Source organism: Catharus ustulatus, chromosome 1 (assembly GCF_009819885.2).
Source record: "Catharus ustulatus isolate bCatUst1 chromosome 1, bCatUst1.pri.v2, whole genome shotgun sequence".
In the NCBI taxonomy this organism is placed as follows: Eukaryota; Metazoa; Chordata; class Aves; order Passeriformes; family Turdidae; genus Catharus; species Catharus ustulatus.
The window spans coordinates 21,347,873-21,360,195 of record NC_046221.1 but is presented as its reverse complement, the minus strand read 5'-3'; the positions used below and the strand labels follow the sequence as shown (position 1 = coordinate 21,360,195).

The following is a 12,323-nucleotide window of genomic DNA, read 5'->3' as shown; positions in this document are numbered from 1 at the left end:
TACACACTTTTTTTTTTGCATGTAAATATCTGCTTCTTTCTTTGCATATGTTTTATCATTTTTGGTAATATGCTTCTCTGTGTCCATCTCATAGGCACGCCTTACCACAAACCGGTACTAGCTTCCATGGAAAAGGTCTGTGTGACAGCATTTTCTCATGTGTCAGATTTCCCACTCTTCTTTTGTTGGAAAAATCCCACTGACTTCAGTGAGACAAGACACCTAAAGACAATTAAGATTTTGACCCATTATATTCCTATGAAAATGTAGTGGAACACCTGCAGTATATTCATCCATAACTATTTTATTAAAAATAGAACCCAGGTACAGACTAAGTGCTAAAAGACTAATGAAGACTGATTGCTGCGAAGAAAACACTCTGCCTTAGTCTGATGGTGTGGATGCCAGGCCTTCTAAGTATTTACACAACTAACCATCAAGAACGGGCTTGTAATAATTGTCTAAATATATATTTACATGAATACAAATTAAAAGCCATATCCCTGTTCCACTAATAGCAATGAGAGTTTTGCCATTTGCTTTGGTGGAATCAGGGATATGGTCCAATAGAATAGTTTTTCTTTTAGAGGACAGCTAAGGGAAAGACAAAATTTAAATAACTCTGGATTGATTTTATGTTAAAAGTCTAATGTAAACCTACAAAGCAGGAACATTGAGTTAAGGCTTGAAGCTGATTAGTTTCTAGTTTTAAGTGGAAGGGTAAGAAAAGTACAAGGCAAACAATTTCTTTGCAGAGAGAAAGTATATTTTGATTACCTCTTCCTTTTATTGTAAAATCATTCCTCACCACACTATGAGTGGACTCCAAGCATCATTGTTAGCAGGTAAGTCACAAGAACCAAAGCTGAAGTATGGATAAAGCAGCAAGATCATAACACATCAAAGTATCATATACACTGAAGAAATAACTCAGCGTCCTTAGGTGGGCTTTTCTTCCCTATAAAAATTTGCTCTATGTAGAACTTCATTCACATGGACACTAACAATGAGGAAGTATTTGCTTTGGCGGAAGTGGATCGCACATCTGTTTGACTTGGTTTGTGGTTTTTTAACATAAGGTTTCTCTGTGTTGCACAGATGTGAATCAGGTAGCATTCAACTTTTTTCCCCGCTGCTGAGGTGTTCGGTGTCACTCTCTGCTGGGGTGCTTGTTTCATTGACTTTTGCCACGCAAATCCATCGCTTAGAAGAGCAGGCTTCATTTCTCGATTGGTTTGGTGGGTCTTTTTACTCATTATCAGTCAGCATAAATAATAAATCCAGAAAATGTGCTGTATTTGTTGTTGTTTCCTCCATGTGCTTTTCCTCCATCTAATTTAATGTAAACTTCATCTCCTGGCTCCAAGTGAAGAACCACGCTGTTACTGGCATAGTCGTAGTTCTGGTCAGCATCCTGAGCAATCGCACTAGCTCGAACCTACATAAAACACAGAATGACTGGTTAAGAAAACTCAGGAAATGTTTCCTGCCTGGTGAAATTAAAAACATATCCTCAAAGTTTTATTCCACATTCATGAGTTGCCATTTTAAACATCTGGCTACATATATGATAGTTTATTCCTATGGCTATTGCTTATTTCTCCTACTGAAACTTATTTCTCCTTTCTGAAACTGAAGCAATAATATTCTCCTTTCTCAGTCATCTGATGAATACACAACTGCCTGATCTTCTGTAGATGTCTGGAGTCTTTTAAAAAATATGTGTAAGAATAGCTAGAGTTGGGAGAACTGGATCGTGTGCCAATTTTACATTGGTGTAACTTTTGTATCAGTGGAACAAGTGATTGACAATGGTGAGGATCCACAGGAAGACCCACAGGGAGCTCCCAAGACAGACTTTTTCCAGAGGCACTTTATTGTCATACTAAGTAATAGGATCATGCTGCAAAAAAGAATACAAGAAGTACACCCCCCTGCACACACAAGCAGTCTGGGTTTGGACAACCTGCTATAATCACATTTCAGTAAGCAAACATTTAATTTCACTGTGTTTTAAGAGATGCACTTCTGAAAAATCACTAGCAAGTCACTATTTGCTGTTAGAGATTTTTGGAATTTACAAGTCATTGAGGGCTTTTCATTTGCAACTTTCCCTTAAACATACTTTTCCCCTATTTCTCCCTTGGTATTCCACTACTGATTAAATTTCACATTTCTTGCAAACTATAAGTAATCTGTAATTTCAAGATATATGTTGCTTTCCAGCAATGAACAGCTTGTGCCATTGTAAGTCTCCAAATCATTTATATATAATTTGACTCTGTTTGGTAAAATATTTAAACATGGTTGCATGTGATTTATTTCAGTGTAACACGTCATCTGCTTGTTGCTTGTCTTTGTTCTAGCGTAGTTACAGAGCAGTAAATGATTTAGTGGCGTTGCAAATCTGAACTAAGTAATAATGCATGACTTGGCGTACTATATGTGGGATTTTTTTCTGCTCTGAACTGAAAAAATAGGCTATAAGTCACAATTTTCCATGGATTCCTTTCAAAGTTTACATGATAAATTTCCAAATTAAATTTTCATGTGATATGATTTCACATTAATATTGAAATGTTAAAAAGGAGGGGGTTCTTTTACCATGCAGGATGTTATGGCATTATGCAGCTTAAAAATCACAGTAGGTGGAAATTCTTTATGCATCCTGTAAGAACAGTGAGAAAGGCTGCAAAGGCTTGCAGAGCTGTGACAGGCTGCAAATTTAAACTGATACGTGGCATGATGATAAACCCCGACTATTTCAGGACTTCTTGATCCTGACTTGCCTGGTATTGTTTACAGAGGTGATCTATTTTGCTAGTTTTTTAAGCAGTAATTATTCTAAGTACTGGAATAGTGACTGGCAGGGCAGAGAAGAAGGCTCTGGGTCATTAACCCTGGAAAGACCTTCCAGAGAAAATAACAAACTGAGATGGTTGCTGGCAGTGGAAATGGAAAGAGCAAATGGGTAGGTGTGAAAAGGCTACAGATAAGGTAGAAAAACTTTCATAGAGAACTAGTATCTTGCATAATGGTGAGGAAAATGGTTTAAAGGATTTTTCAAATTCCCGTTTGCTTCCTAATGAGATGCTACTTTGTGGACTTAATACAAATACCGTGGATGGCAAGGGAGAATTCAAATTTCATCAGTGAGTATCCTAAGGGAGTCAGCATGTGGACACTGGCTACAACAGCAATGGATATTTCATTTTTAAGATTCTACATAATACATACTGGCTGGAAAAAAATATTCTGTGTATTGAAAGTCAAGAAACCAAAATGCAGATCTTACTGCCCTGTGTGTAGCAGCAAAGGTCTTTTATGCTATTCTTAGTGGTTTTACCTTCTTGCTTGGTTAACCAGAGCAATTTTTTTTTAAAGCCTAGAACAGTCTCAATGAATTCTCAGTGACTGTACTGCTGCAAGAGGGTAAATGTATCTCAGAATTAAATAATTATGAGACAATACATTTCACAAGTTCCATGTAAGTTCTTTCATGAAGCTACGCTCTCAGCCTGCACACACCTAAGCTGTGTGACCTCAGCACTTTGCTGTTCAAGCTTGATAACCATTAAAGCAGACAACCTGGTAACACTGGGGACCTTGAGGTTCCACATATGTATTGCTTAGGAATGTTCGTTTTTTTCTGTAAGTCATATAGTTTTCAGTGTTGCAGGTTTTTTCATTGTTAGGGAACACTGGATTTATAATGTTGCCTTTGTCACTCCATTTAACAACTTCCAAAATTTCTGAGCTTCCTTACAAATACACATAAAGCCTGTCACATCAGCATTTAGTGTTTCAAGTATAAATCATAATCAATCATAATCAAGGCATCAAAATTGTGGGTTGATTTAAAACAATTTATATGCAGGTATTTACCTAAATATCTGGTATAGTATATACAAATTGACACATGGCACCCCTCTTTGGGTGGGTCTTTTTTCTTTGAATAACTATGAGTTTAATTTGTCTCATGTCTGTCCTGGAAGTACCTATATTTGGAAATGATTAGACCTCAGGTTCAATTGAATATTTGTAATTGGATGGTTCTTTAAAACTACTGCTATGTATTTATTTTTCAGGGTTTGGGAAAATAAACACTCTACAACATTATAAATAGGATGAAATTAGATCAGTTACTTAATTGTAAGTAAAATTGTATTCCTGCGGTGAACAATATAGCTTTTGTGGAAGATATCAAAGTGAATATATAGGATGTACTGTGTTTTACTAGTCCTGGTTTATCTGCTGAGACAGTATTTATGGTAGACATTTTCTAATTTAATTAATTGCCGCTGATGTCCTCATTATTCTGTTTTCACAGTCCTTCTGAGGAGCCATAAACAAAAGGTTAAGTGCTATATCAGATTAATTTAGTGGCCGCCGCCGCTCCCGTGTGCGCTGAGCACAAAGGGCCGCCAGCCGGCCGTGCTCGGCGGGGGAAGAGAAGCGCAAACGGAGGAGCTTTTCTGCGGCCGCCTGGCACGGCGGGGACAGGGGGTCGGTGTTCAGTGCTGGGGACACGGCGGGACACGGCGGGGACAGGGGGTCCTGTGTTCAGTGCTGGGGCACGGCGGGGACACGGCGGGGACACAGGGTCCGGTGTTCTGTGCTGGGGACACGGCGGGGAGCCAGGCCAGCCCCCAGCCCACCCCGGCGCAGGGCGAGCATCCCAGGGAGGGCGGCAGCGCCGGCTCCGGGCTTCCCTAGCGGCCGGCCCGCCCTGCAGCCCGGGATGGCTCGGGCGCTCAGGGACCTGTTGAGCCGCCCTGCCCGGCGGAGCCCTCGCCCTCCCGCCTCACGGGAGCACCGCGGAGCTCCGGGGACACGGCAACGATTGGGCACCTCGCACTGTCCTTGCGTACCCAAAGCCTTGAGGGACGGCGGTGCCTCTAAGGAATTAGTGCCAGCCTAACCGTGTCTGTTAACTACGCGCGGAAGAGGCGCAAAATCGCGAATGACGGCTCCCCGGGGGCAATGTAACAAGCACAGCCCCTGAGAGGAGAGTGGCTACGTTTATCCTAATTAAAAGGGATGATTCCTCTGTATTTCAGACGGCAGCATCGCAAGGCCTTTAATTATTTCCGAAGTCTTCATCCGGCCCAGGGGATGCCGACAGACTCGGGTCCTGCCCTGTCTGTCCGAACTCCCCCTGTGCCTCCTGGCACGGTCCGTCAGCCAGGCCCGCCAAGGGCTCAGCTCTCCTAACAGGGAGAAGGAGCCTCGCTCCCTCCGGGGGCTGAGCCTGTCAAACCCGGCGCTCCGCTGCGTGGGAACCGCGTCCCGTGCCGTGGCTGCGTTCCTCCCACCCACCTCACCCTTTCCCCAGACAGCACCACCCTCTCCTGAGCTCACCCACAGCCCCTGGCTCCCCTTTTTTGCCGGGGATTTTCCCCTCCCCGAGGGAGCGCCGAGCTCTGCTTGCCCCTGCGGGAAGCGCACGCCCTCCCGTCCCGGCAGAGCTGCGGGCAGCGCAGCGGGCAGGGCGGGCCGGGAGCTGCTGTGCTCGGACAGCGCGCTGGGAGCGGCCCCGGCGGCGCGGCTCCCGGAGAGAAGAGCGCGTCGAGTCCGCATTCAGCCAGCAGCCCGGGCGGGCTCGGCTCTGCGCCGAACACCTGGCCCCTCGGTAGCCTTTGGGCACCCGAGGCGGAGCGGGGCGGCGCTCCCCGCAGGTTCCCCTGGCCCGCTTCGGGCCGCCCGGGCTGGGGCTCCGCTCCCCAGGCACGCACCCGCGCCGCCTCCAGCAGCCGCCCGGCATCGCTCCCCGCCCGCTTCCCGCCCTTCCCGCGCCGCTCCGCCCGCTGCCCGCGCAGCGCCCGCTCCCACGGGGAATCCCCTCCGCCCGCCGCCCCTGCCCTCCTGTCCCCGGCTGCCCCCGGCCCGGCGCCCACCTGGTTGTTCTTGCAGAGGTCGGCCCACATGCTGGTGCCGTCGCCGCCCCGCATGAGCACATGGTAGGTGAAGAAGTAGATGCCGGGGATGGAACAGGTGAACTTGCCCGTGGTGGGGTCGTAGTGGTTGCCGAGGTTGGTGACCACGTCGTCAAACTTGAGCACCTCGTAGCCCTCGTGCTGCCGCTTGAGGCCGGCGTAGAAGGCGATTTTAGGGACGGTGCTGTAGGTGGCGGCGCTGATGGCCCCCGCGGCGTTCAGCCCCGGCGCCCCGGGGGGGCCCGGCAGGCCCTGCCGCCCCGGCTCGCCCTTCTCACCCGGCGGCCCCACCGGGCCGGGCGGCCCCGGCTCCCCCGGCGGGCCCCGCGGCCCCGCTTTGCCCGGCCGGCCGGCCTCCCCCTTGGGCCCCTGGATGAAGGTGGGCAGGGACTGCATGAGCCCGCGGTCGGGCGTGGCCGCCGTGCTGGGAGCCTTGGTGCCGCCGTAGGGGTCGCAGACCATGCGGCAGGTGCCCAGCATCTCGTAGTGCGCCGAGGTGCCGGCCGAGCTGACCAGCACCGGGATGAGGATGACCAGCAGCAGCACCATCACCACCCCCAGCGCGCCGGCCGCGATCAGCCGCCGCCTGCTGCCCACCAGCCGGCTCAGCGCAGGGCGATCCTCTTGTCTGCTTTTGGACAAAATCTTGATGGTTGGCGGGGTTCCTCCTCAGAGCCGAAAAAAAGCCGAGCCCGCGCGAGCTCGGCTCCCCTGGGGCTCGGCCGCCCTCCCGAGGGCCGCCGGTGTTGCGGGGGCTCCCGCGGGTCGCGGCGCTCCGCTGCGGCCGCTGCAGCCGCCGGGCGGGCGAGGGAGCGGAGCGGAGCGGGAGAGGGAGAGGGAGACCTGCCGCCGCGCCCCGGCCGCCCGCACTTTTATGCTCCCGCTGGCGATCGACTTTTTTTTTTTTGCAGGCTGTGCCAGTCCGAGTCAACTTTCCCTGGAACTTGCCTTTCCTCTCGCGATCGCCCCGCTCGGCTCCTCGCTCTCTCTCTCCCTCCCTCTCTCTCTCTCTTCGCAGAGACGACAGTCCTCAGCGGGGACGCGCCTCCCGGCCGCCCCGGTGCCCGCCGCCCAGTGCCCGCGCCGGAGCCGGAGCCGAAGGGAGAGCGGGATCCTGCCCGGGTGCCACCTGCCAGGAGAGGAGGAGGCTGACGAGCGCGCTGGAGCAATTTATAGGCACCCAAAAGCGCAGGGGAAAGGGGAGCTGCTTTGGCATCTCATTCCAGCATCTGCTCTGCTCTTCCCACTCACGGAGAGTTTGGCATTACTCTAGCAGTGTGGGAAATATATATTTTTTTTCTTTTCTCCCTCCCCCACCCCTCCTGCAAACGGATGAACAGCGAAATCGTGAGCCTCACTCACTAGCTGCATCTTGCGATGACAGCTCTTTCTGAAGCAGACCGAAAGGAAGAGATGTGTTTAGCAGCCTCTGGGTACCCTTCAGGTCACCGATCGAGAATTAAAAGGTCAATCCACCTCCTGCTTAACGCTTCCCTGAGGCCGCTTTGCCATGTTAGCGTTTTCTGGGAAATACCGCTTTAAATGCAGGGATGTTTTACCAATTGTCCAAGTAAAAGTTATCTGAAAATATACCTCCCACAATAATAAAGAGTTTAATGTATCTGGCAATTTCGGATCTCCCTCTCCCTCCTCGTCCCAATTGCAACCATAAAGGCAGAGAAGGAAATAGTTTTTCCTGTGAATTAAAAATGACATACCCATCACCGGCTACAGTGTTTCCCGGTGTTAAAGCCAGCCCCTGCTCTGCTTGCAAACTGACACGGAGGGAGTGTGCTCCCTTCTGTTTAGAAGCCAAAGAAAAGTCCGGGGTATGTGCAAACCGACCGATGCCTAAGACCTGAGGAAAAGACCTCTTTGGCTTAACTCAGGGACAGCAAAGCATTTTGTTACATCTTGAAGGTTGCTTTTTTTTTTTATTTTTTTAAAATATGTGTGTGGGTTTTTTTGTTGTTGGTTTGGTTTTTGTGTGTGTGTGTGAGGTTTTTTGTTTGTTTGGTTTTGTTAATGATTTTTTGCTTTTTGGTTTTTTTTGTTTGTTTGTTTGGTTTTGTTGTGGGTTTTTTTGTACATGAAAGGCTTCTCCTTCCTCAAGGTCTGGTGGGCACCTCTGTAACTGAGTGGGAAGGTGAATGTACAATATTAGTGGCATTGTTGCAGAGAAAATATTAAAGAACTTGTCCTGCTTACAGCTATACAAGATACACAAAGAGCTGTTTAAATAAACAAACAGAATTGATTCCTAAATCATACTTCTGTATTCAGGAGCAATGGACGTCAATCAAACCTGGGTGACATTTGCCTGTCAATACAGGGATGATGGCTGGAAAGAGTGTGACTTATTACAGCAAGGCAAGAATCAGAAATGAGCAACAGCAGCAAATAGGACAACAACCAAATAATGGCATCTCCTGTGATGATCAGAGGGCTGTGATCTTGTCTTGGATTTTATTAGCACGAATCTGCTCTCCCCTCACCGTTCTCTTTTATTTCCTTTCTATTCCGCAACACAATAAGGTCAAACAAGCAGGCAGTGGGAAACAAAGATTCATTGATTCTTCCTTTTAAGCAGAAATGTCAGCAGCTCCTTTTGCTCTTTCCTGAGAGACTCAAAGGCATCGAGTGTGTCCATGCCGTGTAGAGATGGGCCAGTCCAGCTCCTTATCTCCCCAGAAAACTGTCGACAAAGCTTCCATTCATGCACTTGTAAATATTCCTCCTTCCCCTTTTTAAAAAAGATTTTTTTTTTCTTTTCTTTTCTCTAATGGTCTGTCTTAAAAAAATTCTTTATCTGGCACTAACACAAGCTAGCCAGTTCCCTTAGCTAAGGGCTTCCCCTAAAGACCGAGGAAGGCACTTGAACACACTTGGAGGATTATGTTCATATCTCATTGCTCTCTTCACCCCACGGGAAAGGGTTTTCAGCACTGTTTTTTCTTCTGGGCAAGAAAAAGTGAAAAGATGTGCCAGAAGTGACTGCTCTGTCTCAGCCTCTAGCTGGGCCCTTGAGGTGTTGTATTTAGTCATCTCTAAGCCAGCTGGTTTTTGTATCATCAAGGATGTGCATAAACTTTCATTGCAGTGGCTCTGTTACACGTTAGGCAAAGAACAGATCTCATCCTCAAATAAAGACAAACCTGTCATGATCTGTGAAACCATTTGTGATGCTGGGTGACCTATTGGCATCAAGCACACTCTCAGTTCCTTCAGCTATGATAAACCTGAGTCTTAAACTGAGGTCCTACCATACCAGCCACATTTTCCTTAATTTTATCCTCACACATACTGCCTAGGATGCTCATTCACTCTGAACTGTTGCACACTTCTCCCAAAGAAGACGGCCACAGAAATCACAGCCAGAGTAATCAGAATAGAGAGATCAGGGCAAGTACTGGGTTGTCAGCAGAATGTTAGCTTGGAATATAATCTGGGACCTTGGTTCAGTTACCAGTTTAACCTTAGTTCCCAAAGAAAAATAACATTTTCTTGGCAAACTAAGAATGGGAAACCAAAGTGCTCAGAAGTTATGCACCAGAGATCTCAGCAAATTAAAAGGAAGAACAGAAAACTCTTTTATGATGGAACTTTTGTTGTCCTGAAATGGTGTGCCAAAACATTGATTTGCTGTAATTAAGGCTTGGGTAGCACTCAGGTTATAATCTCTCCATGCTAAAGGCTGGCAGTCCAGATTGACAGTCCATTCTTAGTATAACCATTAAACCTACATGAGCTGCTGCCAGTCTTAATGTGCTAAATTTATTTGTATTTTTGAAACCCTCTTGCTGGCTTGCTCCAGCCTCTCACTTTGTTCCTTTCCCGTTCTCTGGCCCTTGTGCATTCAGACTCCCAGCTGGTGTTCGAGCTGTATCCCCTGCAGCTTCTGCCATTTGCAACAACCTTGCCACAGCCCTTACTGACTAATTAGTTGATATTCATACAGGGACATAAAGACATACAGCATAACATGCATCTCCATTTCAGATGTGTGCTGTTGCCTCAGCACTAACCCAAGGGAAAACTGCAGAAAACCATTCACAAATTCATCCACTGGCACACAGGGCAACACGTTCTGCAGGCACCAAGCACAAAATGGCTCCTCACACCTGCTAATTCAAAGTTAGCCCAGGAAAAATACTCTACGAAAAAGGGCAACTCTTTACCAACTCCTAAGCAGGAGTCACATGGAAAAAGGCATATGCCTAGCAAATGAGTGTGCCAATGCTGTGCCAAGCTCCATACTGCTTCTGCTCACTCCTATCTGCATCTGGTTTGCGCTGACTTATGTTTTCAATCTCTTGTATTATTATTTTAGAGAAGTGTTTTGAATTTCACTTTGCTCAAAAATTAAGGCTTTTCTACACTGTACTGTAATAAACACTGATTTAATTATGTATGTAAAGGTTAGCATTTCAGCCTGGATCTCATTTATATGGTCAAGGGAAAAACCAACACTCATTCCAACACGTAATTAGGTTCAATGCTGTAAAAAGTAAAGAGGGAAAAATATTCATATCAGTGTAGGTGGCTCAAAGGTGCCATGGTGCACGTGGTTGCTATCCTAAACCATCCTTAGTATTCTATTCCATGTCTGTTTCCTTGGTTTGGTAAAATCAGCATTGGTATTTGTGCCAGGTAGCAGGTCCTGGAGAGGATCATGTCCTGCACCAGTTTTGGTAGGAATTTGTACAGGCAGCTTTAACTAAACTCTCACTAAACCTGTTTTGGTCAGGATGACTGAACACCAAATACATTTATAGAGCTTCAAGATGCTCACTGTATTCCTTAATAAAAATTAGGCTCTTCATGTCCGTGGAAAGAAAATCAGCTTTGGTGTGTAAAAGAAAAAAAATTATTTTGCTGATTTTTGGAAGTTTTTATCTGTCCTTTGGAACACAGGAAGTGCTTTCCCAGGCAATTCTATGCTACTAAGGGATTTAAGCCATCTTTATGTGTGACTGGAAATACTGTAGATTAAGTTTTATTGCAATTAATAAAGTCCTTTGAAGATCAGTCTCTGAATGCAAAGGCAGAAAAATGATCCAAAGAAAATGTGTCCAGCCTTGAAAGGGTTACATCCACTTTTCAAATCCAAATGAGGAGGGAATTCGAGGAGGGCTGTTGCTAAAGTGACAGGACTCAACAAGGAGAATTTGCAAATAAATTTGACATATTTCTTCCTTTTTAGTTTTTAATCTCAAAAGAGCAGTCAAATATGACTGGTTACTAGGGGGAGGGAAGGGGTGAGAGCAGAATTAAAGTGGAAAGATTGGAACCAAAATCATGCATGTCATGTTTTGACTGGTGAATTACCGCAGATATAAAAACATAACTGTGTTTGTAAAAATAAATCTTAAACACATTGGGAGCTAAAGATTGCACATTCAGCTGAAAAAGTTTAAGGGTATAAAATAATCATATATGACACTTGATAATTGCCAACATAAATAGCAGTAATTAAACGTAAAAGATGCTCATAATTGCAAGTACCCCTGTTTATTCAAAATAAAACACTAGTTGCAAGAAAAAAAAATTCTTTCAGGTTTCTTCTTTCATATTCCTCTTCAAGCCTGCTGGTCTGTGTCTTCTCTCTATTCCATCCCTCTGGAGTCATGATCTAAGGTGGTGAATACAAGGCTGTAGTGCTGCTTGGGAAAGCATATGTACAGTCAATGTTGGGACTGTTTTCGGTTACGACGCAAATACCTCCCCAGCCACAGTGTGGCCTGAGCAGTTCATTGCTCCTGCCCTGGTGATGGTACAGAACTGCCAGAACTGTGTCAGATTCATGGTCTCTGGGTAAAGCTGCACCCACTGTCATCTTCTTTCTTACCTGTCCTCCTTTCCAAGTGGGAGGTCCACACTTTGCTTTGCACAGGAGCTGGGCTTTGGAGTTTCTGGAGAGTGTCTAAGAGCCAGGGTGCTATGGAGAGGTAAGCGAGCACCAACCAGTAAATGCATAAATAGACTCAGTTGGCCCATAAGTGCATTTCAGGAGCTGGATTTCCAACCATGAGGGTTTTCACACAGCACTTCCACCAGCATCCAGTGTCCGTCCCTACAGACCGTGACAGTATTTGCTTGCAGCAAGGTCCAGCTCACAGCCTAGGTCAGCTGTACTTGCTGAAAACACCTTTTTACTCTCCACACCTCACTTTTCCCTTCCTTTAGGATAGGCACTTCAACTCATCACCCTCTTTTAATGAAGAAGTGTTGTCTTCTGCCGCTACCTATGTAACCACCACAATTTTCCATGTAGGCTCTCTGCTTGATCCGCTCTGCTCCTTTTAACTCCGTCCTGGTCAAAATCCATAGAAGATAACCTATAACAAGGAGGCACTCAGAAGTACTCACAGTGTTCATTAATAAACC

General features: G+C 46.4%; 1 protein-coding gene across 1 annotated transcript; it reads right to left on the bottom strand.

The window, feature by feature from the left end:
* Nucleotides 1-763: 763 nt before the first annotated feature.
* Nucleotides 764-7,755, bottom strand: C1QL3 (complement C1q like 3). Its single transcript, XM_033060452.2, has 2 exons — nucleotides 5,898-7,755; nucleotides 764-1,438 (listed from the first exon to the last, which is right to left on the bottom strand). The coding sequence occupies exons 1-2, from the start codon at nucleotides 6,483-6,485 to the stop codon at nucleotides 1,259-1,261; spliced, it is 768 nt and encodes a 255-aa protein (XP_032916343.1). The 5' UTR covers nucleotides 6,486-7,755; the 3' UTR covers nucleotides 764-1,258.
* Between the last annotated feature and the right edge of the window lie 4,568 nt (nucleotides 7,756-12,323).